General features: G+C 38.7%; 1 protein-coding gene across 1 annotated transcript in view; it reads right to left on the bottom strand.

Moving 5' to 3' along the window:
• vps13a (vacuolar protein sorting 13 homolog A) overlaps positions 1-14621 on the bottom strand; it is a 36408-nt gene extending 21787 nt beyond the window's left edge. The window contains 32 exon segments of the mRNA XM_022757664.1: positions 200-367; positions 575-678; positions 940-1056; positions 1163-1361; positions 1988-2047; positions 2193-2272; positions 2458-2614; positions 3004-3173; positions 3361-3445; positions 3720-3867; positions 4145-4262; positions 4448-4580; positions 4773-4909; positions 5748-5862; positions 5965-6166; positions 6627-6769; positions 6856-6950; positions 7067-7199; positions 8016-8078; positions 9021-9192; positions 9291-9397; positions 9593-9720; positions 10183-10240; positions 10701-10781; positions 11138-11197; positions 11396-11455; positions 11656-11765; positions 12752-12853; positions 13306-13401; positions 13485-13527; positions 13635-13678; positions 14522-14621. Of these exon segments, the coding sequence (XP_022613385.1) occupies positions 200-367; positions 575-678; positions 940-1056; positions 1163-1361; positions 1988-2047; positions 2193-2272; positions 2458-2614; positions 3004-3173; positions 3361-3445; positions 3720-3867; positions 4145-4262; positions 4448-4580; positions 4773-4909; positions 5748-5862; positions 5965-6166; positions 6627-6769; positions 6856-6950; positions 7067-7199; positions 8016-8078; positions 9021-9192; positions 9291-9397; positions 9593-9720; positions 10183-10240; positions 10701-10781; positions 11138-11197; positions 11396-11455; positions 11656-11765; positions 12752-12853; positions 13306-13401; positions 13485-13527; positions 13635-13678; positions 14522-14621 (3588 nt within the window).
• Between the last annotated feature and the right edge of the window lie 1653 nt (positions 14622-16274).

Raw genomic sequence — 16274 nt, 5'->3', positions numbered from 1 at the left:
AAATGTATATGTAGATATCATTGGAAAAAGTAAGATTATATGTAAGTTAGTATGTATTTCATATTTAATTTTACTTTTTACATTTTCTGAGCTTGGGTTTTACCTTATAAAAGACATTGAAATACCACAATGATCCCTTAAAAGTGAACTAAATCATTTAAAAAACAGTTTGAATTATGTCAGGATATAGGATTCTTACCAATATAGAAGAGACAAACTTGTTGAGGAAGATGACCTGGATGCATCCCACTGTCAGTGAGACAGAGGTGTCGACTTTAGACATGTCCAAATATGCGTCTCCTTCTGTTGCATCTGTATAGTTCACCATGCGGAAGTCAAACACCTCCTTATCTGCTATAGACACCGCCTAAGAAATGAGACACAGTGTAGCAGAATAAAATTAACAGATCTATATTTTTGATCATGGTCACTTGTTTGGTCAGTTTAGTTACAGCAGGAAAGGGGACAGAGGAGCCAGCATCACCAGTCAGCTACTTTTCTTGGCTAGAGTGACCTATGTTGAGTGGTCAACATTTATATCTTTCCAAAACAACTGGTCACTTGGTGATTGTACCTTCTTGTAAAAGGCATCTTTGTCACAGTCTAGGATCACAATGTTCTTCAGGTTGGCCAGAACCTCCATCTCCTTCTTCCGCATCAGAACCTGAGAAACCAAACCTGGATGGTTGAGAAAGTGAGACACTGAGTAAGCAGTGTGCATTTCCCACTTAGCGGCATACTTGCATCATAAGACAACTTTAAATAAAGAACTTTAGGCAAGCTTGTTATGAGAGGCACCAGTTGGACACAGTGTGCAAGACCATTTATGATTGATGAAACAGTGAAAACCCAATCAATATCCACAAAAATGCAATGGAGACAGACTGAATTTAACATCTTCTGGGTCATGGAGAGGGACATGTCACTACACTTCCATACCCTCAATACTAATCTCAGAGATCCTGGCTTTCTGTCCTCGAATGAAAACCTTCAGACATCGCAGATCAGCTCTGATATGCAGAGTCACCACATCAGCAAACTTTGTACTCCTTGAACCTGTGACAAAAGAGGTGACGAGAAAGAGAAGGTGAGTAATTACAGCCAGAGGAATGAGGGCTTTGGAATGTGAAATTTAATGAAAGGGTTTATTAGGATCAGTTACTTCTTTTCTTGGTTACAGTAGCTTCCTCTTTCTTCTCCCCCTCCCTCTCTGCCTCTGCTTCGTCCTCCTCAGGGATAGTAGGGAGTTCCTCCTGCCCTCCCTCCTTCTTAGTGGATTCAGGAAGGAGTTTGTTGAGGAAGTTCATGGTATTGAGGAGAGCCTCTGTATGCAGATGAACATCCAGGGATGAAAAGGTCACCTGATGGGAAATACAATGTTAAAACGTTAAAATAAAAAAAATCTTAAAAGAATAATACTACAATTACCACCTCCTCCAAGCAGCCCAGTTACAGGAAATATGGTCACAATCTCCCTTCCTGAGTTACAGCACTGAATAATGACCAGCGGTGTTTTTGCAGAACATTACAATGTTGAAGTTGACCTTTGATCATTTGGATATAAAATGTCATCACGACATCATTTTATCCTATTAGACATTACAAGTGTTAAATTGTGTCATAATTAGCGATGAATTCACGACTTGTGGCCAAAAACGACTTTCGGGAAGTCAGAGTGACCTTGAACTTTGACTTTTGCACACAAAAATCTAATAATTTCATCCTTAAATTCAAGTGAATGCTTGTGCCAAATCTGAGAAAATTCCCCCCAAGGCGGTCTTGAGATATTACATTCAACAGGCCAAAAAGTGTTTTATGAGGTCACAGTGACCTTTATCTTTGACCCACCACCAAAATCTAATAGCATTGAATAGTTAATAGTGAAACCTGCATAAACATGCTACACATTTTCATACCTATTCAAACAGTAGTAAAGAATAACATAGAATCTAGATGTTTGTCACTAGTTAATCAACACTTCCCTCACCTTGATGAGCTGCTCTGTATTGTTGTGTTGAGACTTGAACTCTGGGCCATTCTTATCAGCCTAAAAAAGATAACGCAATCTTCAATTAGAAAGCCATTTACAATCATTTGGAAAATAATCATCCAGCGTACTGACAGTTTGTGTCAATTACTGTAAATAAATCGATCTGAAACAGGTCTATTTGAATGTATGGTATTACACGTACTTTGATGTACTCCAGGGTGAGCAAGTCGACCTCTGTGTTGTCCAGAGTGGTTATCAGCTGAACCTGCTTGTCTTCAGAATCTACACAAGTAGGCAACAGATGAAAACATAATAAATAAAAACTGCAGCCAAGACTCATCTGACATTAAACCACAATTGTTTATTAGAATGCTGGTAATCACATAATTTATCCAAAATTTGAATTATGAAGAAAGTCTCTTGAAGTGAGGTGACAGTGACACACAGCTCTGCTAACATCTACTCACCCATGTATTCAGGACACTTGAGGCAGATCTCTCGAAGGTATGTATTTGATGTCATGTCAAAGGTCCGTACTTTCAACTCAGTGCCCAGACCCTCTATGTCCAAGTGGAGCACTGTGACCTCCTGATCCCCAGATAGGCGACACAACTGAACGGAAAACTAGATGACCAAAGAAGACAGAGAGAGCACACAGATGAGAGGGACAAGAGAAACATATTATAATAATGGAAATGACAAAATTAAAAAGGGGTCACAGAGATAGGGAGAGGGGGAAGAGGAATAAAAATAAGGAAGGAATACATAAGAAGGGTGGAGTATGAGGTAAAGAGGAAACATTGGGTCAAACATAAACAAGTGGACAGATAAATACACAGGTTTACTAAAACAAAATTGGAGGTGCCACTAGATTTTCAAGCAACAAAGGAATTCAATCCACAAAAATGCAGCATATCAAATGTTGGATATCAAAAATGGCCATGACGATATGGATAAAATATAAAAATGTGAAATATGAAATAAGACTATGTTTGTCACAGATCTCTCTGTACCTCACTGATTTCAAACTTCATGATGAAGTCAGTCATGTTCTTCTGAGATTCTTCCTTGATCAGACTTTTTCTTTTGTGCAAGTCTGCGTAGCGCAGCGGCATGGGATTGTCTGGGAAGAATGGTCGATCACCGATGGGAGAGCTGGGAGCATCGTAGAACAAATCTTCCTCTGACCCTGAGGGGTGACAAAGACAAAAACACATGCAATCATCCATCCGTCTATTACGAGGTGCAATGATTGAATATGTGTGGCAGCATGACAAATGCAGAACAAGTGGAACGTGGCTAGAGACAGTATTTGTGTACAGCATGAACATGTGTTGTCTCACCCAAAGAGGTGATGCTGATGGTCTCACATGACTCGAAAATGAGTGAGGAGCGCTGATCAGCTAAGTTCAGAGGTCTTCTGGGAGTGAGCTGGGGTGTGAACGACTGCTTTGTCTGTGGAGGAAATAACACCAACACATGAGCCACAGCAATAGCTTATTAACTCAGTGAATGTATTAAAATCTGATAGTGTTCTTATTAAAGTAGAGTGCCTTCATCAGTGGATATTCATCTTATTTTATTTCTCTATTCTCTCATTTCAACTAAGAACAACAGCAATTTATTTGCTTTCCAGATTTTGCCCAAAACAATTTTTTTGTTATTCCCTTTCACTAATTTTTTCTGATCCACACAAAATGTGGACAGGGTCATCCAGGGAAAGTCGTGCTGTTCTTGCCTTTGAAGTGGAGGATGGGCCGCGTGCAGCAGGTCTGCTCTCAGGCAGTGGGATACTTTCTACCAGCTCCAGAACACTTCGAAGTTTATCATCAGAAATACGAAGAGACAGCAGAGGAAGCTCTCCAGACATCTTGTACCTGGAACACATACGCAAACTTGGAAACACAAAGTTGCACACACAAACCTATGACCTTTAATTTGTGTCTCCCTAACAATCCTTAATCTTGGTCCTTACAACTTAAGGATCAAATAAACTGGAGAAACTGGGAGGTCACTGTGCTTTACTAGTTGTTTACTCAACTGTGTGGTTTGTCTGTCTGATTCTGTTTATCAATGGAAAAAGCTAAAAGACTAAAACCATAATAAATTAATACCCAAAATGATGATGGATGATGAAAAAAACAACACACTTACTTTGCCATGCGGGAGTCTTTGACAACCATCGCCCGGCAGAAATCCATTTTTAGATCCACTGGCTCCAGGATGTGGAGCGGTGACCGTTTCTGCTTACGGGCCATTTTCCAGTCACCGTCTATCAAATGCAAGTAATGTTTTACATTTCTGTTTATTTCACACACTCATTCACACACACACACTCACAATATGCAATATACATGTATGATGAAAGCCTTCCATTAATACCAAGCATTTTCAAGGCTTTGAGACAATATCATTTCAACCTTTAACCGTGGACGCAGTATGCTCTTGTGTGTTTACCTGGTTTGCTATAAAGGAACTGCAGGCTGCTAAGCTGTATGTCAAAGCTGTCATATGCCATCGACATGATGTCTTCAATGTTGCTGGCGCACACTGACAGCTGAGGCAGATGCTTCCTGCTTTGACTGGACATCTGAAAAGACAACATGTTCTTACGTTACAAATTAATAGTTTCAATCTTTGTTACTAACTCTAAAACATTCAAATGAAGCCATTGGAAAGAAACAAAAAATAATTTTTTTCTAGACAGTGTATCCGTTGGAGTTTGGCACAACTTTGTGTGGACAGGATTTTCAACACAATGTCAAGCTTTGCACTTTCTAACCTGAAAATGTCCAAGATCCAACAGTAGGATGTTCTGGGTGCCATTGTAAAAACCAGTCTGTGGAATGATGACGTAGGACGCCATCAAGTTCACATTCAGGTCGAGAATTTTCTGTGTTTCGATCACATACATTAGCCCTAAAAAACAAAATTTCATGAACTTATCAACTGTAGCCACAAGATACAAACAAACAATAGATCAGCTTTGTCATCAACTTCAGTACTTTCATGACATAACAAGAATCATTTTTATTTGGTTAATGATGACGATAAAACAAATCTTAATAGAAGTTCAACATTGAGCAGCACAATAGTCACAACAGAAATATTATCAAGAATATACTAAATATTTGATTTGCTTTGTACATTTTGTAAATTTCCTACTTCATTAATCATGAAAAAGAAATGCTTTTTTATTGTAACTTCCCTCAAAGCCAAAACATTCTGACCACCTTTAGTTAATATGCTGTTGGTCCTTTATGTGTCACCAAAACAGCAGCGACCTGCCAAGGCAATGACAAGACCTCTGAAGGTGCCCTGTGGTGTCTGGCACCAAGACGTTAGCAGCAGATCTGTTGATAACTTAAGTAAAAGCCATTGATGAAAACGCTTTAAAATGTTCATCCCTAAATTGTGGTATGATATACTACCAATACCATAGAGCCTTGCTGAACTAACCGAAATGAGCTGAAGTGAATCGTGCAATTAGGAAAAAAAAAAGAAAGCTTCAGCAAACAATCTCAGGAAACGATCAGTCTCAAGAAAATAAACAGGAACACCACAATCCAACTAACTCTGTGGCTGAGACATGCAGGCTGTGTGTGAGCACGTGGAAAAATGAAAATAACCCAGTGAAACACTGAGGAATGCAAATTTGCCCATCAGAGAGTTGAGACCAGGCTTGAAAACAACCCCTGGTAAGACAGTAAATATTTGTACACGTTTGTACATGTTTGTACGTGTATGTGCAACTGACCAGTGGCTGTTCGGTCTCTAAACTGCTCCAGTTTCATCAGGGTCGCGTTGGTGAGCTCATCCAGCTGCAGGTCGTCAGGAGGCATGAAGAATGCTGACATGCTGTTCACGGTTATCTGCACAGACACACAAGCAAAGAATACATTTGATATGTAACCCTTTCATGTTTTTTTTCCCCCATTTTTCATTATACATGCACCCTGACAGACACCACTAACTGCATCATAGATGATTTCCAGGGGTTGTGATTCCACATGAAGTCGCTGATTTGCTTTCTCATCCAGTGGGTTGGTCTCAAACAGGATGCAAAGCAGCGGGGTTCCTGCTCCAGTGGCTGCCTTCCTTGATGAAAGGAGGATTGGTGCAGGCCGGTTACTGGCCAGGCCTGTGACCTCGAACAAACTAAGCTGGGCGGTGAGTCTGATTAAAAGAGGAAAGGAAACAAATTGTCAGTTCTCCCATGCCATGTTTCTAAGGAGAAGATATACTGTAAGTAAACAGTGGCACTAATTTGTCAAGTATCCACCCAGGTGAACAAATAAAAGACTAGCTACAAGGCTGCTACTTTGTAGTAGACTCTGCAGTGTGATATGTGGAAACAAAATTCCCCAACAGGAATTTGCTTTTAATGGGGAGTCTTGTTTTTTAATCGACCAAAACCAAATCACAAACTGCTACTACCGGTTCTAGTTATATTTTGCTGCTATTTTGCAGTGCTGTCTTAAAATATTTTATTCACAGGTTTTCCAATAAATTTATAGTCAACACAAAAAGAAATGCTTGTTTCAAATTTGAAGTTTCAAATCAAATGAAAATCCTGCATTTGCACTAGACTTCAAGCTCTTTAAACAGTATTAATACTATGAAAGTTATGACGAACTTGATGGCCTGTGCTCCAGGTCTCTGTGTGAGCGTGGACTTGAGCTCTCCCACTGTCAGCTTAATGATCTCATTTTTGTCCTTGTTGTCTTTGATGGACACAGACAGCCTCTCCATGTGGAAGTTGACCTTCATGTCCTCAAACTATGAAGAAATGACAACACAGTACATAATCAAAGTGTGTGAGACAGTATTTGCTAGGTGGGTGTCAAGAGAGGGAGGTGACTCACATTCTTTGGCAGGTTGGGATTAACAGCAGTCTCACTGTATCCAATGGCAGTGTAGAGTTTGGATTTCTCAGCAGAGGTTAACAGCTCATCAAAACCTGAGAGACAGGGCAACAGTGAATAAAAGGAATAGAAAAAATATGAGGTGTAAGAATGTTTTAATGTTCCTGTCTTGCTGTTGTCTTTATTCCGATATTTATTGTGTGCATCCTACCTCCAGTCTTGGAGTCTTTTGTTTGTGTATCAGCCTCTCCTCCCCAGCTCCACATCCAGCTGAACCAACCCTGAGACTCCTCTTCCTCCATCTTTATCCCAGGACGGTAAATACGCAGGCCTGCCTTGCTCGCCTGGGGAAGAAAAAGAACAAAACAAAACAAAACAAGAAAAAGGAGTCAGAAGATACAACTTTTTCATCCCTAGAAATAAATGATAAATGCAGTATCTGACGTTCAGGATGGTTATAAAATCTAGAACTGTAAATAAAATATGTTTTCCACAGTTATATTTCTATCTGAGAATTAGGCCTAAATGTGTTTCTCTATTAGTTTGCACCAATACAAAGACCACAAATCATAGAAGCACGTATTCCCTACATCATACTGAATATGTCATCTGAAATGAATCAAGGCCACCAATATATATTAGCATATATGAAAATGTTGTACTCAACATGTCAGTTATGGCAAACAGCGAGGCCAAGATTGTGTAAGAACCTCTAACGAACTGTGGAGTAAAAGGACTCCAGTAAAGTGAGACACAGAGAGTATGACACTTCAGCCTAAACCTCGACCACATGCATCTGCTTGTCACCACGGTCTGTTTTGGGCTTGGTCTTGTCTAACTTTGGTCATATGGTATGTGGTATGTTTGATGTGTCGAATATCAACACATCCTGAGGAAGCATTGTACTGTGAATATGTTCTGTTTATATTTTTCTTAAATGTGTATTTAAGAAGATGTGAATGGAAAAATACTGACATTTTTTCTGTATTCTTGCAAAGTTTCATTTTGGGGGATATAAGGATTGGGAGAACATTAACAACTGAGCTACAATAGAGCATAAACTTTATAACAGCTGTTACAATTTGATACAATTCATACCACAGATAAATAGTGTATATAAAAAGTGCAGATGCCTTCTACAGGTGAGACAGGGAGCTTACCTCCACTTCAGCCTGCTGTCTGGCCAATGTGATGTTAAAAATATCCAAGGTCTTCTCAGGCTCCTAAGAATAGAGATACAACATAAATCAATTAGGGCTTTTAGCAGCTTCTTGCTACACCTTACAGGAATGCATTTATTACTAAATGTCCATTTTCAATCACATCAGGAAAAGATGATGCTTACAGAGCAGAGGAGAGACAGTGAAAAAAGGCCTCATCGAAAACACTTAATGTAGGTTTAGATTTAATGTTGTATTTCTCTGATGTATAACACCCATTTGCAATGCAATCGATACCTGTATAGTGTTGAACGCTGGATATGTGAGACAGTAATTATGACTACAGAAAAGAGTAACTGCATTACTGAAAAGATACTGAGAAGGTAATATCTTTATAATGAACTACTTGCATAACATATTACCTTAACATTTCATACAGGCAAGTGACCATTATGATTTATGTCCATAATGATTAGACCATAAAGATTTATGGTCACTGTAGTCAAGTAGGTATTTTCAAGCATATAACCAAGCAGAAACAACCTGCACTAGCAGCAATACCCCACCAGATAAATTTAATTAGGCAAAGGTTAGCCAAAAAGCTACATAATTCAAAGCCAATCACTTAGATCCAATTAAGAATTATACTAATCAAAAAGAATAAATAAATAGGGAGCAAAGCTTTTAACTCCCTGAACCAACTCCTCTTTCTTGTCTACTTACTTTGGCCTCTACACCTACAAATCCTTATTTCAGTTTCATTAAATTCAGATACACCACCTAATTTTATCTATTTGAAATCAATGTATCATAATAAAGGAAATTAAATTGGGAGGGGGACATCTCTCATTTGACAGTGGAAGGAGATTTATTGTCTTTGGCTAAGCAGGTCTCTCTGTGGTATTGCTCTGCAGCTGCAAGGTTACTACCCACTGCTATGTCCATCCCTGTCTACTTCCTGCTTCCCCTCCCTATTCAATTTAGTTCAGTTTAGTCTTGTCCCACCTCTAGCTGTTTGAGCAGCTCCTCGCTGGGTTTCTTGCTGGTGATCTTTGTCTTGTAGAGCTCCCTGTATCGTTTGACCATCTGCCTGTGGTGGCGAATGTGCTGCCATGACCACATAACGAGACGTGGCTTCACATTCACCTCCAGGATGCCTGTGATCACATACCTCCACCTAGAAGACAGCAACATACAAACTTACAGTCGACTTCGCAATGTGCAATACTAAGTGCACATGCAATGGTGGTAAAATTGTGAAGGTGTTATTCTGACCATATGTGGGCGTTCCTATGAACATGGACCACAGGTCTGTACTTCCTGTATGGCAGGTTCCGGGACATCATATCCACTGAGCCCAGCAACTCCAAGATGCTAATGTACTGGAGAGACAGGAAGTCAGCAATTACTCAGGGGCACAGAGTACTGACAGAAGTGCTATTATCATCACAGAAGAACTCTGAACTTCTCTGTCTTTCTCTCATAGACAATTTTATACCACGCACACACGCATGCACGCACACACACACACACACACACACACACACACACACACACACACACACACACACACCTACCTGGGGTCTGTTGAGTTCAATGGCCACCTCACTGAGATTGACCATGAGGTCCACTTTAGGGGAGGAGAAATCCACATCTGACCTGGGATTCATCCGTAGTTTAGCATCCGCTGAGATGGGACGAAAAACTGTGGACCAGCCACAACAAACAGATTGCTTAAAAACTGAAACTCTAGGCATAATGATGTATGTGGTTTTGTTCTAGTGTGAGAAAAAATGGACCTGTATTTTAGTGGGATTTAAAAATTGTGAATATGTTTTTCTTTAGCGATGTCAGCCATTCCAAAATCTGAGAGATTGTGCCCACAACTGAAATAAAATCTGTTGAGATGTGCTGAAAATCTGGTAAAATGCGTTGGTGGTGGTGATTCAAGCTGTGTGAGTCACACATATTTTTCAGGAAATGAAGTGTCAGAACAAAACATTACACACCAAGTGCCAATTCATATTGTACATGCAAAATACTGATTCATGCTTGTCACGTAATGTGTGGCTTTAGGAGGTCGTCTAGCCATTTAAAAAAAAAAAAAAGTGAGCATGTTAAATAACAGCCTAGAAATGTGAATGACGGGTGACAGAGAGACACTCACTGAAATCATGGTTGACAGGAAGGGAGCTGTGGATTTCTATGCTGCTTTGAAGACATTGCTATAAAGACACAGTTACACAGCACATCAGCACTGAACCGGTTTGTGTTACTCAATATTTTCTCAAGCTCGTAACATTCCCTGCCTCTTTTTCTTAGTGCGTTAACAACATGTGCAGGTAAACTATCACAAACTACATTTATACACATTCTACCCATTAGGGCTACTCTAGAAAGAGCTTTTGTGTGATAAAATGAATGGTTAATAAAATCTGCATTAACCTCAGAAGCATTTGCAGAAGCCAAGAGAATTGGCAAAGGTTTTAATGGGATTTGAGAAAAAGGCCTTTCATATTGTCACTCCATTACTGCTGCACTAAAGTGCAAACTGTCTGAGATTGTTCCGTGTGCCCACATTAATGAGGTTGTGTCTAAATATAGAGAGAATAAAACATGGTATACCTACTGTAAATCCAGGCTCATGGGGGCAAGGTATAACACAGTAATTATAGGGTGACTCACCAAGGCCTCATCTGCACTGTGATTGGAGAAGAGGGTTGAATTGACATTCCAGTAGGCAAACAAGCTGTCTAGTTGAACCAACTGAGAAGAAGAAAAACACAAAGGAATTAGAGTGCAGCTGCTTACCATGATGACAAAACAGAGCTAACAGTGTACAATAATTTCTAAAGTTTGGATAATGGCCAAAACTTGGGTTAGGAGGACATCTGATTCCTAGAACTGCTGACAAACACAAAACCAAACCAACTGGTTCAAATTCCCCAAAAAGTTTTTCAACAAATTAACTTTCAGTTTCCCTGTGGGGACAAAGTAATCAAATACAATGACAAAAAACATACAACGTCACACAGGTTGCATTTGATATTTCCTATTAAATGTAAATGAATAGGCTGTAAAGTCCAAGTATGGCTGACAGATAAAGTGGTTGAATTTCTTACCTTGAAGAAAAGCCTGGAATTCTCATCCAACAGACTGGGATTCCAGTTCTCATCTGATGTCTGTAAGGTCAAACAAGCAGTAAGGTAAAGGTGCCTCGATGAGATAACTTTGTTTTTACATATGTATAATTATGTTTATGTAATAATTAATAAAGAACACCTTAGCAACACCTAATTGCTGGATGTAATATAGAATAAAATCTGACATCAGAGATGCAGTAAGGTAAAGAGATGTCAGATCAGATTGAAACACATTACCTGTAGGCTGAGGTTTTTAAGTGACACTCCAAATGACAAAGGACAATTTGGATTGGTGACCTGAAGAGGAGAAATAAGAGATAAGCCGATAGACTGATTAAGAGTATATTTACTCTCTATAATCCATGCTGCACTGGAGCTTTAATGTTGTCCCTCACTTGTAAGTCGCTTTGGATAAAAGCATCTGGCAAACAATTAAATGTAAATGTAACATAATGTACATACATACACCACTAAGGTGAGTCAGCTTGAATACTCACATCATCTTCATACCGTACATGGATGTTAGAGATCTTGACCTGCAGGTTTTTGATGACCTGAGTGACAAGTTTTTCCACAAAGGTGTCCTGCTTCTCTAACGTGGGGTTTTCTGTCAAAGACAAATATGAAGACTATGTCACCTGATGTGGTCCTGCAGGTGTCCTGAAGCTTTGCTTTAGGTACAAGGATTTGACCTCCTTGATACAGAAGTAAGCATTTGAAGAACCTTCACATACACCTACTATCAGTCACTTACAGTAAAAGTCAAGCAGTTGGCCTTAGCTCTCATTAATGCATGTTGAAAAGTATAGTTTGCTTGATTATAAATCTTTTTATCCCTGCTTTTAAATGCAACACACTATCTCAAAATTCATCTCACCATACGTTGGCAACCTTTTTAGTTAATAAGTTATTAAGCAGTAAATTGATTTTAGCATAATGTGACTACTGTTCCTAGTTACTCCAATCTTTGCAGTGCTCAAATTTGAATGCTATGAAGGAAGATATTCCTACTTAATGTCTTATTAATGCAGTAAACTATTTTAAATTGGCAAATTAACATAGAAATGTTTCACTTTATTGCAATATTTATTGATCTAATGACAAATAATGAGTTGTTTTAATAACAATGCTGTTATAACAAAATGTAGCCACAATACTGTAGCATTTCTATTAGTACTCAGATAGATGTGTTGGCAACAGGCTAAGACAAAGCAGTTCAGCAGTGTTAAACCACAGAAAAATATTAAGTGTGAAAGTGGTAGCCTGGTTGCTCCACAAATTCACAGCCAGACTAACCACAACCACACAGCGTTTACAATCTCTGCTCCTGCTACTTTTCTGCATCTACTCCAGACATCCACTCTTTTTCTGCTTTTTAGTCTCTTCTGGCTACCTAACCCAGCAGTAACACTGCTTGCTACTGCTGTCTCTCTTGCTTATTCTCTCAGCGAGTCTCACAGCATGTCTTTGGAACCTGTTAAAAACGTACTAGGAAGCAAAAATGCCTGACTTTTTAATTACACACAGAATATTTGCTAGACTTGCACACACACAAACACAAGATTTCCTTTAAAATCAAAGCTGAACCCTGACCTTGTTCAGCAGCCTTCAGCTTTGTCTCCTCTATCCGTTGTAGCTCCCTCTGACGAGCCTCCTGTAGCTGTTTCTCCTCTTTTTCTGCATCATACTTTATACCTGGAAAGAATGGGATCAATAGGAATGACTATTTGTCTGCACATTCATGAAAACAATGAAATATACAAAAGGTTAAGCTTGAGTTTCCTGCTTGTCCTGACAAGTACTTTAGGGTCATGAATAAGTGAGGGATGTCCTTTGTCTGACTACTCTGCTACACTGTGTTGTGTCTGCTTCTCTTAAGGGGTATTCATTAGACTGAAGTTGATATTAGTTTTACTTTTTTCACTATAATACATGTCATTAAAATACAAAGATATTTTACTGTGTTTTTGAATTTTTAAAACCTTGACTATGACTACATAAGCATAATCATATTAACATTCAATCACTCTATGTGTCCACTGAAATGGTGAGTATCAACATTTCTGTACACACTATGATGTCTACTATAAGTACTTAACTATGAGTACTTTTTATGTATTTCAGCTGGACATAGATGCTTATCTTACTTGCTGTGGGGACTATGAGCAGATAGACACCATCCAGTGTGGCCTCCACTGACTGGGTGTAGAGGTTCTTCCATGGTATCTTAAGCTCCAGCCGTCCTTTTAACAGAAACACAAGATGAGAAAATGTTATTCTGTACTAAAGGAAAGGTGGCAGATGTGGACAGTAACAACAAACTCACCTATATGACCGGCTCTCACTTTAAAAGGAATGTCAAGCTGACTCTGCAACATAAGAACAGTAAGTTATTGTAACACAAATCTATCATGAATGTCAGAAAAACCTGACAGATGACTTATTTTGCTTACTTACGCATTTTTGAGCAACTTACCAAGGCATTTTCCTTTATTTCAAGATTTGTAAGAACAGCATCACCTGTGATGACAGGATTATTGGTTTATTGATTGTTACTACGTACACTATGATAAGACAAATAGATTAGTATTGTGTTATCAGGCTAATAGAAACACAGTCCAATTTAAAGAGAAGGTCTTTGGCCTTTGTCTATTGACCTAATTCAACACTCAGGGCAAAGGAACACATACATTATTAAAGCCATTCATGACACACACATCATTACTACAAGTCCCAAGATACTTAACTGTGCATGTATGTGTGTAAGACTGATCATGCCCAAAATCTGAAAAACTCCTTTATCGTGTCTATTACTAAAAGCAGCAGATATTAGGCTGTGACAGTATACGTGTAGTAAATACAAAGAGTTCACTCCCTGAGATTTACAAGTTGGTACATGTGTAACAGTGGCTCTGAACCCTGTTCTCTAATCCTCATTTGCCCGACAAGGTACAGGGCTGTCAGTGTCAGACTTCCTGGTAGAGCTTGTAAAAGGACTTTGCATTAAACACAGTGGCGAGTCATGACCTGGCTGTGTGAAAGGGTGTGACCCCAAACTGCTCGCTTCTCTGAAACTCGCATGTGTGCGCCGAGCAAACAGCCTGACGGCACCAAAAGAAGGAAATATAAAATCATTTGAGCAGTCAGAAATTAACAATGCTGATTGATTTTTCCATAAACAAGCAAATGGCTGCAGCGTCTTACTCACACTGGACAGCTAAACAAAATCTTCGGACAGATAAACTGACACTGACAGGTGAGCGAATCTCTCTCACACGCCTGGTGGCTAGCGTCTGTTAGCATTAGCTAGCTAGCTTGGCGGACGAGCTAGTCCAATAAAATTACATACACAAGTTCAGTTACCTCCCCATATGCCAAGCTGTAGCTGTGAGCTGTCAAGATTGACAACGTAGTCTCCTAAAAACCGGTTCAGGACATCTACCACCAAGCTTTCGAACACCATTTTGCCGTTTCTTTCATCTATCTGTCACCATGTTTACATTCTGGGGACTCGCTTGCCACAACGTCAGATTAGGACGACCTGCGGTGGGCGGTGCTCTGATGTCATGCCGTACCCGCAGTACAATTTTTTTGTAAGCTAAATTTCACACAATGCTGCAGCACAGGGACAGAAGGGGATGGTAGGTAGGTAAATGATAAAGCCAACTTATGCTCGCATTTCATAGAAAGATATTACGAAATTCATAATTATTCAATTATTTATTCATAATTATTAGACAGGAATTTTAATTTGATAACAATAACAATAACGACAACAATAATAATAATAATAATAATAATAATAATAATAATAATAATAATAATAATAATTTCATAGTTTTATTTAATAGTAAACTTTAAATTAATACCTTTTATATATTATTTAGTTATATTATTTAGTTTATTATATAATATTAAATTATATCAATAATATTTATTTAATAATTATATTGGCAACATAACATACCCACAAAATGAAACATTACTAATCGATGAAACCAGTTTGCCCAGTTAATAATTAACTGAATGAGAGCTGTTAAATAAATTAAATTGAATATCCTCTGTTTTCATGTTTTTATATGTAAAGCTATTCTCCTGTCCACTTACTTGTCATCAGCAATTTAAGTAACCCTAACCCGGAAGTTAGTATCACTCTGGTTTCCTCCATGGATGCATTAGGGGTTCCCTTGATTTTTGGATTACTGCAGAAAATAAGATCTGTGACAACCAAAAGTTTATCACACTTACACGTTTTGTCCAAGAGGATAATCTTCACAAACGAACACCACTTTCATTGTTTTTTAAGGCCTAAATGCAATCGCCAGAAGTAAAAAGCTAAAGTTAGGCTATAAACGAACTACACGGTCGCATGACTTCGACGTCACCAATACTAAACTTTCAACCAGTAGCTTGATTGAGCGCGCTTACTTCACCAAAAACCTTTCATCTTACGAAGTTACTATTAGTTTGAAGGAGCGCGAGTATTTAAACACAACGAGGCAGTCAAGTGGATGGGTCAGTTGTTTGGGCTGATGACGTTTAACATCCCCAACAACCTCTGTAGTCTCATTTAGCCACTAATTAATAACACATAAGAGCTTAAAGAAATCATGACTGGGGTATTTACTGGCGTATTTTATGTCGTATAATAAAACGTGAAAGTGTCTTCCTGCTGCACTGTAGGTAAGTAAGTACAGCAAATAAACTGTTTTTATGTCATTTTTTAAATATGTGCTGTAAGGTTTTTTTTTGTTGTTTTTTTTTTACAGAAGGGTGAGGAGATAAACAGGAAATAAAAAGACCACAAACTAGAAAGTTATGAGATCAGGGTTTCAAGGAAAGGCCAAAGCAAAAAACAAACAAGCAGCAGAGCTCTAACTGGCATTATAGTAGTTGAGACATGCTATATTACAAGCAAAAATGACTATTTCCAATTCTTGATTTTGAAGGAAAGTTCTTATTGTTGTGCCTAAGCAGGTTAAAGAAAGAAAGCAAGAAAGCCAAATAAATATGTTTAATGTTACAAGATTGGTTACTTGTATGTAACAGTGTGGGCCATGTTGTTTCAAAGTTCCCATCCACACATGTTTAAACTATGTAAAAATACTCTGGCTGG

Source organism: Seriola dumerili, unplaced genomic scaffold (assembly GCF_002260705.1).
Source record: "Seriola dumerili isolate Sdu_G_001 unplaced genomic scaffold, Sdu_1.0 BDQW01000290.1, whole genome shotgun sequence".
NCBI lineage: Eukaryota > Metazoa > Chordata > Actinopteri > Carangiformes > Carangidae > Seriola > Seriola dumerili.
Note: the sequence above shows the minus strand (reverse complement) of the source record. Positions and strands in the feature narration are given on the sequence as shown.